At 37.5% G+C, this 16,319-nt stretch overlaps 1 protein-coding gene across 3 annotated transcripts in view; it reads right to left on the bottom strand.

Moving 5' to 3' along the window:
- Positions 1–16,319, bottom strand: part of fstl5 (follistatin-like 5) — a 186,918-nt gene that overhangs the window by 2,960 nt on the left and 167,639 nt on the right. For all 3 annotated transcript variants that reach the window (XM_017307175.1, XM_017307174.1, XM_008421086.2), the window contains 5 exons: positions 13,724–13,750; positions 13,388–13,506; positions 8,757–8,906; positions 5,527–5,634; positions 3,323–3,447 (listed from right to left, as the gene is read on the bottom strand). In XM_017307175.1, the coding sequence (XP_017162664.1) occupies positions 3,323–3,447; positions 5,527–5,634; positions 8,757–8,906; positions 13,388–13,506; positions 13,724–13,750 (529 nt within the window). The remainder of the gene's footprint in view (positions 1–3,322; positions 3,448–5,526; positions 5,635–8,756; positions 8,907–13,387; positions 13,507–13,723; positions 13,751–16,319) is intronic.

The raw sequence follows: 16,319 nt of genomic DNA, 5'->3' as shown, positions 1-16,319 counted from the left end.
ATCAATTTATTTGTTAATTGATAGTAATATACTACATATGTTTTGTGAGGCCTCCACTTAAAGGCCTCGCAAAATAAAAAAATAAATCAAATTTAAAAATGTTGTACTAATTCAGTTTTGAAGATTAAAATTGATGAGTTAATGCAAAATTATTCCTGGATTGATCAACTGTGGGATCTTCAAACAAATATTTAGGCATGTGCTCAATTTTTGCAATTGACTTTCTAAGTTTGAATGAAAACGGAAATATTAAATATGACCAAGGTTCAGCGAAAATGCTGTTCATTAGGAAAAAAAAGCCTTAATGGCACATCACACTAAAGCAGATGATCGTGGGGATATGCAAGGAGCTGCCAGGCTCCAATTAAATGAGAACATCAGCTGATCGATGCCGACAGCCACTTCAGTCTTGTCATCATTCATCATTTTTTATGCCATTTGAGCACCCAGCTGTCACTGCATGTGAACAGAAAATATCTGCTTGAAAGCCACCATGTGAATCAGTCACTGTAATGGGATTCATTGATCCAACAATTGTTTTTCTCTGAAATAAAATTAAGCCAAACATTTGTTTGAAAATTGGGGTATAAAGACATAAAAGGTATCAACACACATCCTGCCAGAGACTGCAGAGGAAAACAAGCCTGGTTTCCTAAATTTGGTACATTTACATGAATATAAATCAGCCTAAAATAAAAGATTAATAATCCAAAAACAGAACTTGATTACTGCAACACAGTTAAAATAGTGAATTACATTTTAATGAATTCAAAATGTTTTCATTAAAAGAAGGCCAGGAACACTTTTAGAGAAAGCGGATGGCGAAACTGCAGATTCACACATTCATTTCAAACATTTAAATTATTTAAGCATTCCAATAAGAAATAATAAAAACAGCATTTAGTTGATTTTATGCAAGCATAGCAACTGCTGTACGGATTAGGATTTATTTTAATTTGGGATTTTAACATCATACATTTTCATATGGAAAATCCACATCTATTAAGAAACTACTTGGAGGGCAAACGGGGTTAACCTTGAGCAGGTTAACAAGATAAAACAAGAATTCAAAGCATATTAATTCAATAATCTAATGTGTTTGTACACTGAAAAATAATTCTGGGATTTGGTAGCTTAATTAAAAAAAATAGTATTAAAGAACCTCATGACAACTCGGCTTTTGAAAAAGTACAAAAGAAGACATGTTGAACAAAAACCTCTTATTGTTCAATATATATTAAATTATTCATTATTTATCCCCTTTGCTGTTTGTCCAGCTGATGTTGGTCATTTTCATCAGCTTATAATTCAAAGGTTTCCCATCTCTAAAAAAAATGTGTTTTCCATTGAAGTCTCATTTATTTTTCTTCCTGTGGCGTTTTTTCTCTCAAAGGGGTTTCTAACAACTTGACTCTGTATGTAATGTTTGTTTTACAGTTCAGTTACAGACCCTGAGAGCATAACAGCAGCTCCCGCAGAGTAAAGCATATTTGTAAAAGTTCCTCTACAGTGCAAGTCTAAAATCATATCTTTAAACACTGATTTCCCAAAAAAACGTCACAGAAGGTGCTTTCTGACTGTACGTCTGTTCTTTAATGAATAATGACCGCTGAGGGAATCTGGTCATAAAACAGTCAATGAAAGCTATAGATTATATGTTGGTGCTTCATGCAGCACTGATGTTACTAAACTGATAAATCAATAAGGCCTTTCTATGAATGAAATAAATTATGGTTTAATATGTAAACAAAATCCTCAGACAAAAAGAGGCAGCTATTTAAGCTTTCTATAGAAGTACAGAAGTCCTTCGATCTCAGCTTTGCAGAGAGTAAAATTATTTTTAATGCACTAAGATACATTAATTTATTTGTTTTTCCTATAATTCCTAATTTGGATATTTGGGTAAAGTTCCATAGCAAACTTTGTCAATTGATTTTTTAACATTTATTAAAAATGCACAGACAAAAAAAAACTATTTTGTGCCATTACCTTTATGAATGTAATAGAACAGAATAAAAAGAAAATCTAAATGAGGAGCAGGTGAAATTTCTTCTCAGCACATGAGAAAATTCATTCACTGAAAGGTCAAACTTTGTGTAAAAAAGTCAATTTCTCTGACATTTTCATGTGAAAAGCAACATAAAAACATTCCATGGAGATGTGGTCATATTTTCTTGTAATCTGTCCTGCAGGTCTCAGAGGATCTAATTACAGCTGTGGCACAAACCACTCCCACATAGCAGACTGCTCAGTCCTTCTCTCTAGGGAACCATTAACACCCTGACGTCCTGCAGACCACCTGCTTGCTCACAATATCTTAACTCTGAGTATCAAAGCTGCTTGATGCCGTTTGGATAAATATGGAATTGTATGAAATACACAATTAAGATTAGATGTATGAATATATCTATATATCTAATTGCTAAAGCAAAATATATGAAAATATATTAATATTTATTCATTTAGTCACAGACTTCAGTGTATTTTGTTGGGATTGCATGTAAAAAACATACAAAGTAGCCCATCACTGCTGAGTGAAGACCTTTGAAATTTTCCATAAATAAAAGTCTGAGAAGCACAGCTTGTCTAAAACCGGGTTAAACTAACAGCTTTGAGCTAATTAGTAAATGTTGAAAGTTAATTTTTGTGTAAAGACAACTCAGTCAAGGTCTGTGAGGCTTGTTACAGAACATTAGTGAAAAACATAAAAACCAAGAAACAGCAGACGAGTCTGGGATGAAGTGGAGGAGAACTGAACCTAAAGGCAGATTTAAATGATAAAACCTGTTCAAAGCTGAACATCTCACAGACTCTGATAAGCTCTTTATTTGAAAACAGAAGATAAACCAGCTGTAAACCCGCCTACATGGAACAGACAAAACATACTGAGGAAACCTGGCTGGGCTGGAGGCTGAATGCATGTTTCAGAGTTTTACTCATTCATTTTTAAAAACCACTTTTATTCCTCTTCAACCTTATGCACTGCTTTCATTGGTCTATCATGACCCCAATAAATGCATCTATATTTGTGGCTGCAATGTGACAAAATGAGGAAACATTAAAGGGGTGTGAGAACGTATGCAAACTACTGTAAAAGGTGAACTCTAGTGACTAATTCAGTGACTTTTGTTTACTATGTTTTATTATAGAACATCAGAATGAAACACGTTAAAAAAACCTCTTCACCATTTAGTGTTTAAGGAAATACTCAAAAATCATTCAACCTTTTCCTACGACTTCAACATTCTGCTCTACTTACAGCTGGTCTCCAACAGAGCATTGCTCCTGTGTTCAAAGAGTCGTTGTTTCTAGCTGCACGTACCTGACGTGGTTAACGATGAGGCTGGAGGCGGGGATGAAGAAGTCTTCCACCCTGTCGAAGTGCCTGCCGACCGGCTGGGTGTGAACCGTGTGGTGGGAGACTTTTCCACTGGCCTGATTGATCACCTGAACACCAGCACAGGAGGAGGAAGGTGTTTAACATGACCTTGATGAACAAACTCAGAGCTGCCAGTCCCTCCTCGTTTGAGCCCTCATCTTGAATCCATCTCAACCGGAGGAAATATTTGTAAAGCTGACATGTTGTTTTTCATTTTCCTGATAAAACTCATCAGCTCCGCCTCTTACCGCCGTGTTATTGGAGCTGCACAGTGGAAGACGCTGATGTGTGCTGTTGCCCTCGGTGTCTAAATTATCCTTCAGCATGCATGAAGTCATGCAGGCATCTATTTGTGTGGGCTGAGTTTAATATGATTGTGGCACAAAGCACAAAACAAATCGTCACGGATCGACCTGAGCATTATGAATTTCTGAGCCTGCAATGACGAGAAAGATTTTCCAGTAAAGCCAATAATGTCTCTATCTGACTTCAAATGACTCCTGGAGCAAACAGATAAAAACTCTGTCCCACATGTTATCCGGCTTCATTCATTTAGCTTCATACCAACATGACCTGTAGCCTTGATACAGCTTGACATCGACTGGCTCTTGCCATTTGACGGGAATCAATAGAGATGAGTTTGTGAATATAAAGCTGATTAGTTAAAAATAAATCTGTAGACAAAATAAATTTGAAATTATAATGAGGTCATTTTTCTTAAAAGGCTGCTTCAGAAAAAGATGCATCACTTTCTAAATACTTTACCACTGGAATGGAAATGACTATTAATTAGGTAAGCATGAAACAAATCAATTGAAAATCCCTCAGAGGCTGAGTGATTAATGCACACCTGTCATATTGGGAAAAATGAGGATGGGCCTCTGGAAGAATTCACATTTAAGAGTATTAGTTTCCAATTCTTCTTTGGGGATTGCTATCCAAATAAAACCTGTAAACCTTTTCTGAATAACAATGTTTATAAGCCAAAACATCAGATTTTGGATTCAGAAATACCTTAGACCCTAAAAAATATGCAACATTAAAAAGACTAAAACATAAAAAGCCTTTCCAAGGATTTCCAAAGAGGATAAGTGATGGCACGAATGTGCATTTTTATTCACGCTCTAAAAAAATAATACTTAATTCCATGTACAGCTTACAAGTCTATCTCTGTTTTAGAATTAAGACAGAAATATAATTTTGGATTTAGTAAATGAAAATCCCAGATCAGCTCATGCTGTCATGGGAACAGACAGTCTAAGCAGCCAGTGAACGGCCAGGACACTGAGGCTTGTTTAAGATCATTGGGTGCATCAGGTAAGAAATGGTTTCTCTGATAGAGTTTACTGTTTGCCCAGCAGCAGGTACAAGTTACACTTCTTTCAAGTCACATGTTCTTTTCCATCTCTCTGCCAAGTGGTTGTTGACTGCAGCTGCCATCTTTTTGCATATCAGTATTTTAACTTCCTTTCCATCCATTCACTCCCATTTCATGTGTTTTGATTCATAGGAAAACTGGCCTCTTCATAGAATGCTTTTAAAGCTGCTACACTCAGATAACCTTTCTCCTGATATTCTCCTCCTGATGTAATAGAACAGCGTATAAATCTTAATTTATGAACAAAAACTCCAGCTTGCTTTCACTACCTTAATCTTGGGTGAACATTGTAACGTCCTTCAATGGCTGAGTTTGGCGTTTCAAGTGTAACATCACTTTTCTGCAACTTTCAACTGCATTCTCAGCCGGTTGTATTCCTTTTTTCCACCCTCACACTTTTCCTTTGACAGATTTCTGAATTTCAAACATGGAAAGGAATGCATTCATCATGAGCTCAAAGCCTGAACAGAGTTGAAAAGGAAATATATGGTGAATTATGACATATGCCTTTTTAAGATGTTTTTCATTGGCTCCTACTTTCTGTCCAAGTGAGATAATTTAGCCTGCATTTGTGTCACAACTTTGAGTGAAAAGAGATGCATGGTAGTGTTGCCTTGGATTTGATTTATTTATTTTATTTTTTTACATTTTTCCAACACTTCTTGAATTAAAAAGATGCTAGGTTTCACTATCTACCTTGGAATTTTTTCTACACAAATTGCTACAGATGAATGAATAAAAAAGATGCACAACTTGATGGCTGACTTACCTGGAGAGTGGGGAAGTTCTTCTCCACGTCTCCCCAGCTCAGCACCCACACCTGGTCATGAGATTTGTCGTAGTGGAGCTTCACTGGATACGGGTCGGTGCCTACTGTCTGAAAGAGGACACCAAATCACAGCCAGGCTTTAAAGGCAGCAGAATAAATAAAACTAAAACAATATTGACATCGCTTTTGAAGAAATCTTTTGTGGGAAAGTTAAAAAACAACACCTGCACTCTAATGGTTTGGGGTCAGTCAGAGAAAGTCGTCTCATAACAAAAAACGGGTTATTTTTTTATGCATGGGCCATATTTAATGCAAAAGTGCATTTCAAATCAACCGCTGAAAGACACAATTGCTTTACCACGCTGAGGTAATTGCCTTCAGCCTTTGTTCATTCATGACACATGGCAGCAAAACTCCAAGTCAGAACAATAGATGAGTCACAAGTGGCAGCGAAGAACTCCTCATGCATTATGTCCACCTGAGTGCAGACAGGCAGCCTGAGACTCAGAGAATAAGAAATGGAGCAGCAGTTTCATTCCAGAAGAGACAATGCAAACTAACTCCGACACTCCATGGTGACAGCAGTTTTGTTTCTATAATATCTGTTTTGCTTTGGATTCCTAATATCACTGTTTACTTTGGCATATTATGCTCTGCACCACTCAGGAGGTAAACTGCTCCTGAGGGAGTTTTCTCAGATAAGAGCAGAATAGCTCTTGAATCCCAACTAATCTTGGCGCATGTAGTCATCAGAGAAAACAGGTGTTCGTTCTTTTACTCTCAACTAACAGCTTCTTACAGACTGAGGAAGATTATGAAGATTCTCAGCCAGTATGCTGCGGTAACGTTCTACACAAAGGATCCATCAGAGGTGAAGCACAGAAAGCATTTCAGATATATTTGAATGCATGAATTAAGATATTACAAAACTTAAATAATTTAGCCAGAATAACCATGTCACTCTCCAAAATAATGCATGTTGTATGCATTCAGTTTCTCAGGGTCCTACTTGCATACAATAAAATGAGAGGATGCAAAAGCTAGTCTCTGCTCAAAACAAGTGACAGGTTCAGGTTGTTAATTAACAACTGCTAACATAATGCAGAGCAGCTAAACCTCCAGGCAGCTAAATAATGAGCTTGTGACAGACTCTGGGACACCAGCCTGCTTACCGGCAGGTCCCTGAGAGCCTTCTGTAAACAGCTACCATGGTGTCAGGAACATCTGTGGGGATCTGGGCCACCCTGGTTTATTGTGACACACCCAAAAACCCACTGACTCCAATGATTTCACTCACTGCTGCTCTCCAGACTATTTCTGGAAGAAGACATCTAGAAATGGTGCCATTTTCCTTCCAAGCTTCCTAAAAATAACAAACCCTTGGAGGATAAATAGTTTGCCACACTCACTATTAGAGGGTCTGCTTCTTGCACTGTGTGAAAAAAACCTGGCGGTGTTGTCATGTTACAATAATTGAAGGGCTGTCAGGCGACAATATCCACAAAGAGCCGGCCCTCCGGGGTCACCTGGTCATCACTTCAATGTGAAGGTTAACTGCAGATCTTGACAGTAGCAGTTTGTATGAAATGGGTCAGGTCAAGGATTAGCAGTCAGCAAAAGGTGAGGCGGCTGATCTTAAAGCTGAAAAGTGAAACTGAGGAAAGATGGTGCACTTCAAAGATTTCTGATAAGCAGGATGACTTTAAAGACAAAGTATTTTCCTCCTTGTGAATGTTTCTTAACGTTAAATCCTACTGAACGCTTTACCTTCGCTCCATGAAATGAGGACTAATTTAAAATTTAACTGCTTCATCTCCAGTTTGCCTTTATCAGTTGAAATGATAAACTTCACACCCATAATTAACCATAAGTATAAATTAAAACTAGAAAGTTTAATTAGAGCTTTTGGTTGATGAGGACTGATCTTGAGTTATAGTTGGGTCTTGGTTTATAGCATGTTTGGTTAAAATAGCAAAACATTTTATAGTATTGATGCCAAATCAACCTGACCCCAACATTCAAACACAGGGATGGAAACTATTGTTCATTCTGATTAAAATTCAAACTTGTACTCAATTGCAGGATTATTCTAGAATTGTATTTTAGTGTAATCATGCAATTAATTGTTTATGTTGCTGAATGCTTCTGAACAAAGTAATAATTCTTCATGCGTTCCAGCTGGTTCAGAAGTATAAATCAATCAATCAATCAATCAAATTTTATTTGTATAGCACATTTCAGCAGCAAGGCATTTCAAAGTGTTTCACATAATAAAAACAGAAATAATCAGTGAGAAAGAGAGAGATAAAAAAAAATTAAAAAACCAAAAAACATTACATTATTAAAACGTCGAAAAGAAAGAAGAAATTAAAAACATTAAAGACATAAAAAGATGGAAGACATCAAAACCCGCACTCTAATCCTAATTTAGCCATAAGCAACTCTAAACAGGTGAGTTTTAAGTTGAGATTTAAAAGCACCCAATGTAAATACTAATTTTAAGTTGACAAATTTACCCTGACTGATAAATCTATAATCATTGAAGTAATCACATAGAAAAATACATTTGATTTATTTCATCAAACTGGACAACTATTGGCTGGATTTTTTTTTTTATCCCGCTCCAATAATCAAAGCATTGTAAGACACCATTAGTCGGGTAAACTATAATGATCACTTGCCCAGTTGGGTCTTTTGTTGGCCAGTGGTGTCTCTAACCCAGATGTTAGCAACAGATCATTTAAATCCTGTCAGTTGTGAAATGGGAACTCCACGAATCAGATTTTCCTGTGATGCTGGATTGGGACTGAGATGTTGGGAATTTGGTGGCCAAGCCAAAACTTCACACAGGCTGCTGTCCTCAAACTATTCCTGAACCATTTTTGCTTTGTGACAGGAAACATTGTCCTGTTGAACGAGGCCACAGGCTTCAGAGAATGTTTCTGTGAAAACGGTTCACATGGTGCCACAAAGCCCCCTGAAGTCTGCATCCTTTAAATACCGTAGGGTTAGCACAAATAACTTCTTAGTTATCAATACCCACCATTGATAATGACACATTGACCACTCCTGTGACTCGCTGCCCCTGATCAATGTGAAACACTGAAAACCTTCAAGTTGTTAAAAGGCAAAACAAAGATCGTTTGTTCTGTTCTGTGTAAAGGTGACGCACATTTCAGTGTTCCAAGACCGGCATGAAACTGAGTTTCCTAATTTATCCATAAAATTACCTGGACGGCTTTCTGAGTCTGGATGTCAACTATGAGCACTCGGCCCAAGGTTGGCTGCGTCACATAAATAAACTTGTCCTTGACGTTGACAGCTGATGACCACACACATCTCTGCACCACCTCTCCAGGCGAGGTTGGGCACACCTCCTCCTGCAAAAACACAAGCACACACACATGTGTACTTTGATCTAATTGCTTTTCATATCACAAGAAAATATATCTCATTAAAAACCAATTACCTTCCCCTAGTCTTTTTTGTGTGTTTTGTTTACTACTGCTGCCTTTTTCACTGATGGGGACATGAGTGGTGTTATCTTGGCAACTTAGATAAATTAGCTTTGCAGTTTCCTGCAAAATCTTTGTAATGACTCTCATTTGTCCATATATAATGTGCAGGACAAAGCCTGCAGATGATCTGCAGCTGCTCTGCGTCTAGCCCTGGCAGCTCTAGGCTTCTCAGCCAACTGGAAATCTGTCAGCCTTCTGCCTCGGGACTTTTCCTTCCCTTCACGCACTCAAAGGCCCCCAAAACTTAACACTGTCCAGAAAGCTGATCCAGCAACAGGTTATGTCAAAATGCAAAAATGAAAAACAATGACAGCAATTTAATTTATTTGGATTCATAAAAATATCTCTGACTCCATTAACTATAATCTCATTTGAAGTCCAGATGTAGCGCCATCTGTTACTGTTTCACATCCAATGGTTTGAAAATCTTGAAATTCCTGCATTTACTGAGGTAAATGTTGAGTCATCGGTGCTGAACTCGGCCTCACCCCTGCAGACCCACACAGTGGTCATTTAATGCCATGGACCATAAATATCTCACTTATCGCGCCTTTAGGAGGTGAGAAATCGAACATCTGACACCCAGCTGAGGGTGTGAATGGAGGCGGCTTCAATTTTCTCAGTTTTCTCGTGTTGCATATGTCAGAGTGTGTGTGGGTGGGCTTTATGTATGTGATTTAAGTAGTAACTGACAGCCTTTAAAAATAACTATACCCCTTTCAACTAAAAAATGGAGCGTATATGCAAAGGATTTGTCCTCTTAATGCTGATGAACATAGAAAAACATGAGGGTTGTGATATTCTGTGTAACTTTTTGAAGCACAACATTTATGACTCAAATTATCTGACTTTGTGGAGTATAACTGCTAATAAAAACCAGCCCTGAGGCAGGAAAATTAGGGATGGGGAGATGGGGAGAGTTCAGTGCACTTGCTCGAAATCACATCCAGTTTCACACATTGAAGTATGAATCATCAAACATAGCAGCTGCTGGAAATTGGACTGCATCCATGTGCATTAAAAAAAGGCGTGGGATATTTTTTCCGATTTTAGTCATGTGTCCAACTGGCAATTTTTTTCTCAACCAGCTTGTTAATCATCAGAGTTTACAGTAAACAGCCTTGTGCTGGAGCGCTGACGACTCAGAAGATGCTTCTGGTGACAGAAAATAAAATATTGCTGATAAAATCCATTCAGGTTTACACAACAATCCACTTAATACATATGAAACTTCGAATAATTTTGATAGTTCGTGTTTTTTATTAGCAAATTTAAGTACAGGTAGAGGTAAATCTAAGTACATTCCACAGTCTGTTTGATTTGGACAAGATTTACATATTTACATAGCGCTCTTTAAGTCATAAGATAAATTCAGAATTCATTAAATTAACATTTCCTTCAATTAAAACCAGTTTCATTTCATTCAACAGTTTGGTGCACTTATAGCACGGAATAAATGTCTTATTACAAGTGAAAACATCTGCCAATAAAGCAAGTACTTTTTATCAATATTCAATATTTTTTTTTACATAAAACCAGCTCCTATATCTTGCTGAAAAGTTACTTGTCATTTATTTTAAGTGTATTAAGATATTTTCACTTGGCCCTGGAAAAAATACCTGGTAAAATTTTGTGTTTTTTGCAGAGTATGTAACCCACTACAGAAAATATCTAAGAAAAAAAAAAAAATATATATATATATATATATATATATATATATAGCTATTAGACACGTCACAGGTGTGAAGAAAAAGAATTGCAAAAAGTTATGAAATCACTACTAAGTCCAAGAGGCAAAGTTTCTCCCTGACAAATTAGGAAATAAAAAGTGACAATATCAATATGGCATTTTATTTAAAACATTTTCAAATTGATTTGTATTTTAAAATAAATCTGGTTAGAAATTTGTTTGCTATCTTTATTTAGATACAGGGAAATTGTTTTCATTTTTTTGAAAAGCTGTATTGAATTTTGTGGCAGTGAAACCAGATGCAAATAAAAGCTTACTTAACATTTCACTGAACATTTATATCTCATTTAAGTGCTAGTCTGGCTCAAACTTTGCAGCTGTCAGACAAAATCTGTAGTTGTGAGGAAAATGTTAATCGTTTGTGATCTTAAATCAACTTTCTGTGGTTTATTGTGCTCACAGATAGCAAAAAAAAAAATACTTCTAAGTGTTTCTACTTCTTAGTCTAAAGTATTACTGAAGATGAACTTTAGATTGTGTCGTTATTCAACATCCCAATCTATTGGTTTTATCTGAAAAAATGATCTGAAGCAAAACAAACCCTTTGTTTTGGTGAGTCAGTCCCTTAAAGTACAACTTCTGTAGTTATGCCATGTTAAGTGTTCTTACTTGATCAAGCTCGACATATTGTCGTTTAAAAATTGCTCAATGGAAGAAAAATTATTCTGAAACCAAACTAATTGGCTTAGTTGCCATGTGGCTGATAGAAACAGAATATTTCTGAAAAGGATCAAAGTAAGCTAAACTTTTACTATGACTGAACATTAAGGCCTGTTGCTCAGTACAGAGTGCAACACAGTTTACTACTCTATATGCTGGCCAATAATAATAAATAGGCTGTGTGATTACCATAACAAATCAATCAATGCCCCTCTGTGATGGAGGAAATGGGAGCGTCATGCTGGGAATGGCCTCGTGTTCACGATGCAGGGCAGCCAGACGGCTGTAGAACTGGCATCACAACACTCACTGTGATTGATATCCTAATACAAACACACCTCTCAGAGGAACACTTGGCTGATTGTTGTGCATTCATGGCTTCGCTTTATGTATAACCTTCATCCAATCAGCACCGGTCTGGAGGATGAAAAGCAGCTCGGAGGGAAAGCGTCCATTGGAGAAACCATGTAAATCTAACAGGTATCTATCAGTTTAATGCTTTGAATGTTTTTCTGCCTGAGAGCTCTGGTGATAAACTGTGATTTAAGGCGGCTGGCTGGGTGTAAAAGAGTCCGCTGAGGGGTGAAACCAACTCTGATTGCATGTAGTCTGTCAATGAATTAAATTAAACAGGCTGACTTGACACTCTAAAGGCCCCCCTTGTGTCTTGGGTACTTTTCTTAAAAAAACAAAGCTGGACTACAGAATATGTAGATATCCCAAACTCATTTAAAGCTGTAATAAAAAATAAAAATTAACAAATAATGTATTTCCCCAATAAACATCTATAGCTTGCAGCTCAAGAGCCCAAATTAAGCAGCAACACATTTGAAAAATATTTAGATTTTAAATAGGCATCATTTGTTGCAATATATGTCATAGAAAGACCTGAAATTCACAACTCATGAGAACAAGTTCTATTCTCAGCTTTATTCCTGCAAAACTTGCAAATATTTGTTTACAAAGTTTGTTGCATTAATTTGAAAAGCAAGAGGAAAGAAGACAGCTCTATGTTTTCTTTTCAACGAGGCGCCTGCAGAGGAAGACAACACAGCTGTACATCATGCAGGTGCTTGAAGAAACATGCTGTTGAGATATGATCTAATTATGTCTGGAAGGAGTCGTACAGTATCTTGTAAAAGTCTGTGCACTGCTTGAAGCTTTTGGTATTTTATCAAGTTAGAAGCATCTATTGATATAATCCAGTGTTTAATTGTGAAGTGGAGGGATTTGTACGTGTCTGAACTGTTTTCAAAAAGAGACGCAGCTAAAGATTCAAAAAATTTCAAGAGGTATTAATTCTACAACGATGCACTGTATGTTTTACAATCCTATGATGATGTGGTTCACCAACAAATATGAATATTATTCTAAGCTTGAAACATTTTACATTTAAGCTAAGAATGAAAAAAGATGCTCAAAGACATATTTTTCCTATTGATCCCAGAATTTCACAGTAAAAAGTTTTACATTCTAAAAAAATCATTTCTGTGTTTTAGATGTAAATATACATTTTTACATTTCAGCACTGCCACATTTTGGCCAGACTGTCACTCCAGTCATGTCTCTACTTATTTTTACGACAGGCTTTCATTTGCGCAGATAAACATCAGCAGTAAAAGTTGAAAATTGTTTGCTAGGAAAATCAAGACAACAGTTTGAATTGTTGGAAAAGTATTTGGTTCTCCTGTCAAATTCTGACTAAAAGAATAAGACAAAAATACCAATTAAAAGTAGCAAAACTCAGGTTTGTGCAAATTTATGAACACCTGGAATATAAAGTTTGATGACTGCAGAAAACACACCAGTTTGATCATAGAGATCTCAAACACTAAATTTTATCCCTTTATGATGTGTTTTAATGTCTTCTGCTTAGTTTAAGACTTAAGACTTCGGTCAGAGTTAGTTCTGGACTTTTCTCATGATCACTCACCTGCAGAGCCAGCAGCTTCTCGCTGGGCTTGATGTGCCGCTGTATCTCACAGGCCACTGGCTGAATCACTTTAATCCCGTCTTCATAAAACACATAAAACATGTTTCCAATACCGAGACCTGCAGGAGAAGAACAGGCTTTTCACATACCTGAAAAAACTCCTGAGGCTGCAAAGTATGAACATTTAGAATGGAAATAAGCTGGCAGCAATGTTATCTATGATTAAAGTAACAAATCATTTAATCCTCCTCATCACAGTTCAGTAACTCTATTACACAAATTCAATTAGCTCAGGTTAATGGATGCTATAGAAGAGCAGGAGCATCCCAGACTTACCTTCTTCTCGCCACAAGATGTTTGCCACTGTGAAGGAGAGAAATGGGAAACACAGTTAAAAATAAATGCAAGAATCAATAGGGCCACTCTACAAGAACTACCATCCAAACAGAAACTCCTGCTGAGGCAAAGGGGGAAGCAGACTACATGAAACTTTTATGGAAAGTGTCTCTGACTCCTACTGCAACAAACAATCGATCAAATGCTCTGCTTGTAAATAACATGACATACCACACTCTGCAAAACAGAGGGCAGTCAGCTATGAATACTGTATAACAGTTTGTTTCTGGTGGTGAGAACCTTTCTCAAAAAAGGGAATGAAGACTAACTACACAATCATTCAATCAAAATGAGCTGCAGACACTTCAATAGTCCAAATGTTTTAACCTATATGGTTATCATAAGGCATTAGGAAGAAATAATGGCTGATTTGGCTCTTGCAGCAGGTTATTTCTCATTAAATTCACTTAGAAGTGACTAATGACATGAAATACTGGCTAAAAGCCACACAACACCCTGAGTGCTTTAATGGGTGGCGTAAAACACTGGCCGACAGATGGCTTTCAGAGAGAAGATGCTGTTAAACGACTCAATAGGTAAAGTGGCAGGACAATGTATATATATTTATATATATACTTTCCATGCATATATAAGAGCAAATCCTGAATCCCAGTCAATTTTATCCTCCAACTCAGCAGCAGCAGCAGCAGCAACAGCAGCACTGTCTTCTCACACCATGTCGTTACTGGTGACCTTCCCTCATTGTTCATCTTTCCCCCAGTGTTCTCTCTGTTTCCGTTTTCAGTCTGCAAACCAATCTCCAGGACAATTCACATCCGATTTTAATCTTGCCTCTATTGCAATGCTCATCCTCGCAGCCTCCTGATCAAGTGGACAGATGCAGAGAAAGAAAAGGGTGGAGAGACAAAGGCAGCGAGGCACCGCGGTGCTGTTAGTCAGCCTTAATCTTTCAAAAGTGCTTTGTCAAGTGTTTCCAGTGCAGCCTTGCATACCTTTTACCTCATTAAAAGTTTGACAAAAAGAAGTGGGTCTATAGATGGAGGAACAAGGAAGCATAGAGGGGAAGCAAAGACAGAACAAAAGGAAAAAACAATACAATTTATTTGAGATCTGCCAAAATAGAAAACGGAGAAAATGGAAAGGAAGAGTTGAGATGAGATCTGGTGTGCTCCGGTCTTTCCAATAGCCTAAAGTATTGAAGCAATTCATCACTGGGTAGAGAGTCTGTGGCTGTTCTGCGCATGCGAGGGACCAATACATCAACTTCATCATCCATATAACAAAACAAGCCGACTGCCACTGTAGGCGGTGAGTTCACTCTTTCTGGCCGTAATAACTATGTTTCCACTGGGCTCCAAACATTAGGGACGCCGCTCTCACCAGCCAGACTGGACTCTGCAGTTTGTACCCGTCAGCAAGGTTACACAAATTCAATTTGTTTACACGAGCACACTGCTATGACAGTGGGCCAAACAGCCCGTGGTGCTCAACACAGCGGCGTGGCAGAAAATGGTGAATGCATAATGGAGGGAAGGTAATTGGATTACAGCAGATGTAAAAGCAAAAGTGTAACTTCAGATGATTGCCTTGGGTGTGCAAAGACGTTCTTTTTTAAAAGATAATCAGCACTTCTTCAAGAAAATGATAACAGAGTTATCCTTTAACTATCAGGCCTGCAGAGAATAGCTTGAACAGAAATCGAGTGCAAAGTCTTAACTGCTCTGGGACTTTAGCTTTTCTTAAAGAACAGTTCCATCATTAAGCCGCAAAGATCAACCCTCATCTAAGCTGCGTGGTCGGTCATAAATCACCAATGAAGCCGGCCATTTCCTGTGCTTATGTGAGCTTTTAAATACCATGCCTGGATTGAGAAACCAAAAAAGGCGTAAAGTGGAGCTCAGCATGGTCCATGTTAAACACAAAACACAAAATATGTGGCTGGCATTTCACTTTCCAAAGGATAAAACACATTTGTGATGTATTGACTCTATTTTTTCTGTTTTCAAGTGATGCTGCTACTGAATTAACAATCCGTGTTGCCACTACTGAACCTTTAGCTAAAGTTCTCTCGATTCACTTTACTGCAATCTGACCAGTATGATGATGGTAAGAAATGCTGCATTTGATGCAATAGGTCAGTCCTGTGGTGCCTTGACTTTACATCCCATCAGCTACCGCAGAGTGCCCCACATAAAACCACTGAACTGAATCGGGAAGATGACCAACCTCTACACTGGTCAGCTATTATGAGGCTGTGAGAATCTTACCTGGTATCTCAGATGTTTAAAAGCAATGGGGTAACTACAAGACCTTAAGATTGTCTTGTTAGTGTTAAGGGAGAAGAGGGCAGATGTCTGCAGAGGGGTGTGAATACTGACAGTTTAAGAATTTAAATATGTGGAAATCAGATGTGACTCATTGATTTAGATAAATACAACAATCTGGATAATTAACTGTAATTCTGAAACAAAAACCTTTATAGCTCAAGATTTATTTTTATTATCTTCAATGTGATTGCTTTCATCAATTCTCTAAAAACCCTCAAAGAGGAATACACATCTTGGGTATTAAACTA

Source organism: Poecilia reticulata, linkage group LG10, assembly GCF_000633615.1.
Source record: "Poecilia reticulata strain Guanapo linkage group LG10, Guppy_female_1.0+MT, whole genome shotgun sequence".
NCBI lineage: Eukaryota > Metazoa > Chordata > Actinopteri > Cyprinodontiformes > Poeciliidae > Poecilia > Poecilia reticulata.
The sequence above is the reverse complement of the archived record's forward strand: the minus strand, read 5'-3'. Positions and strand labels throughout refer to the sequence as shown.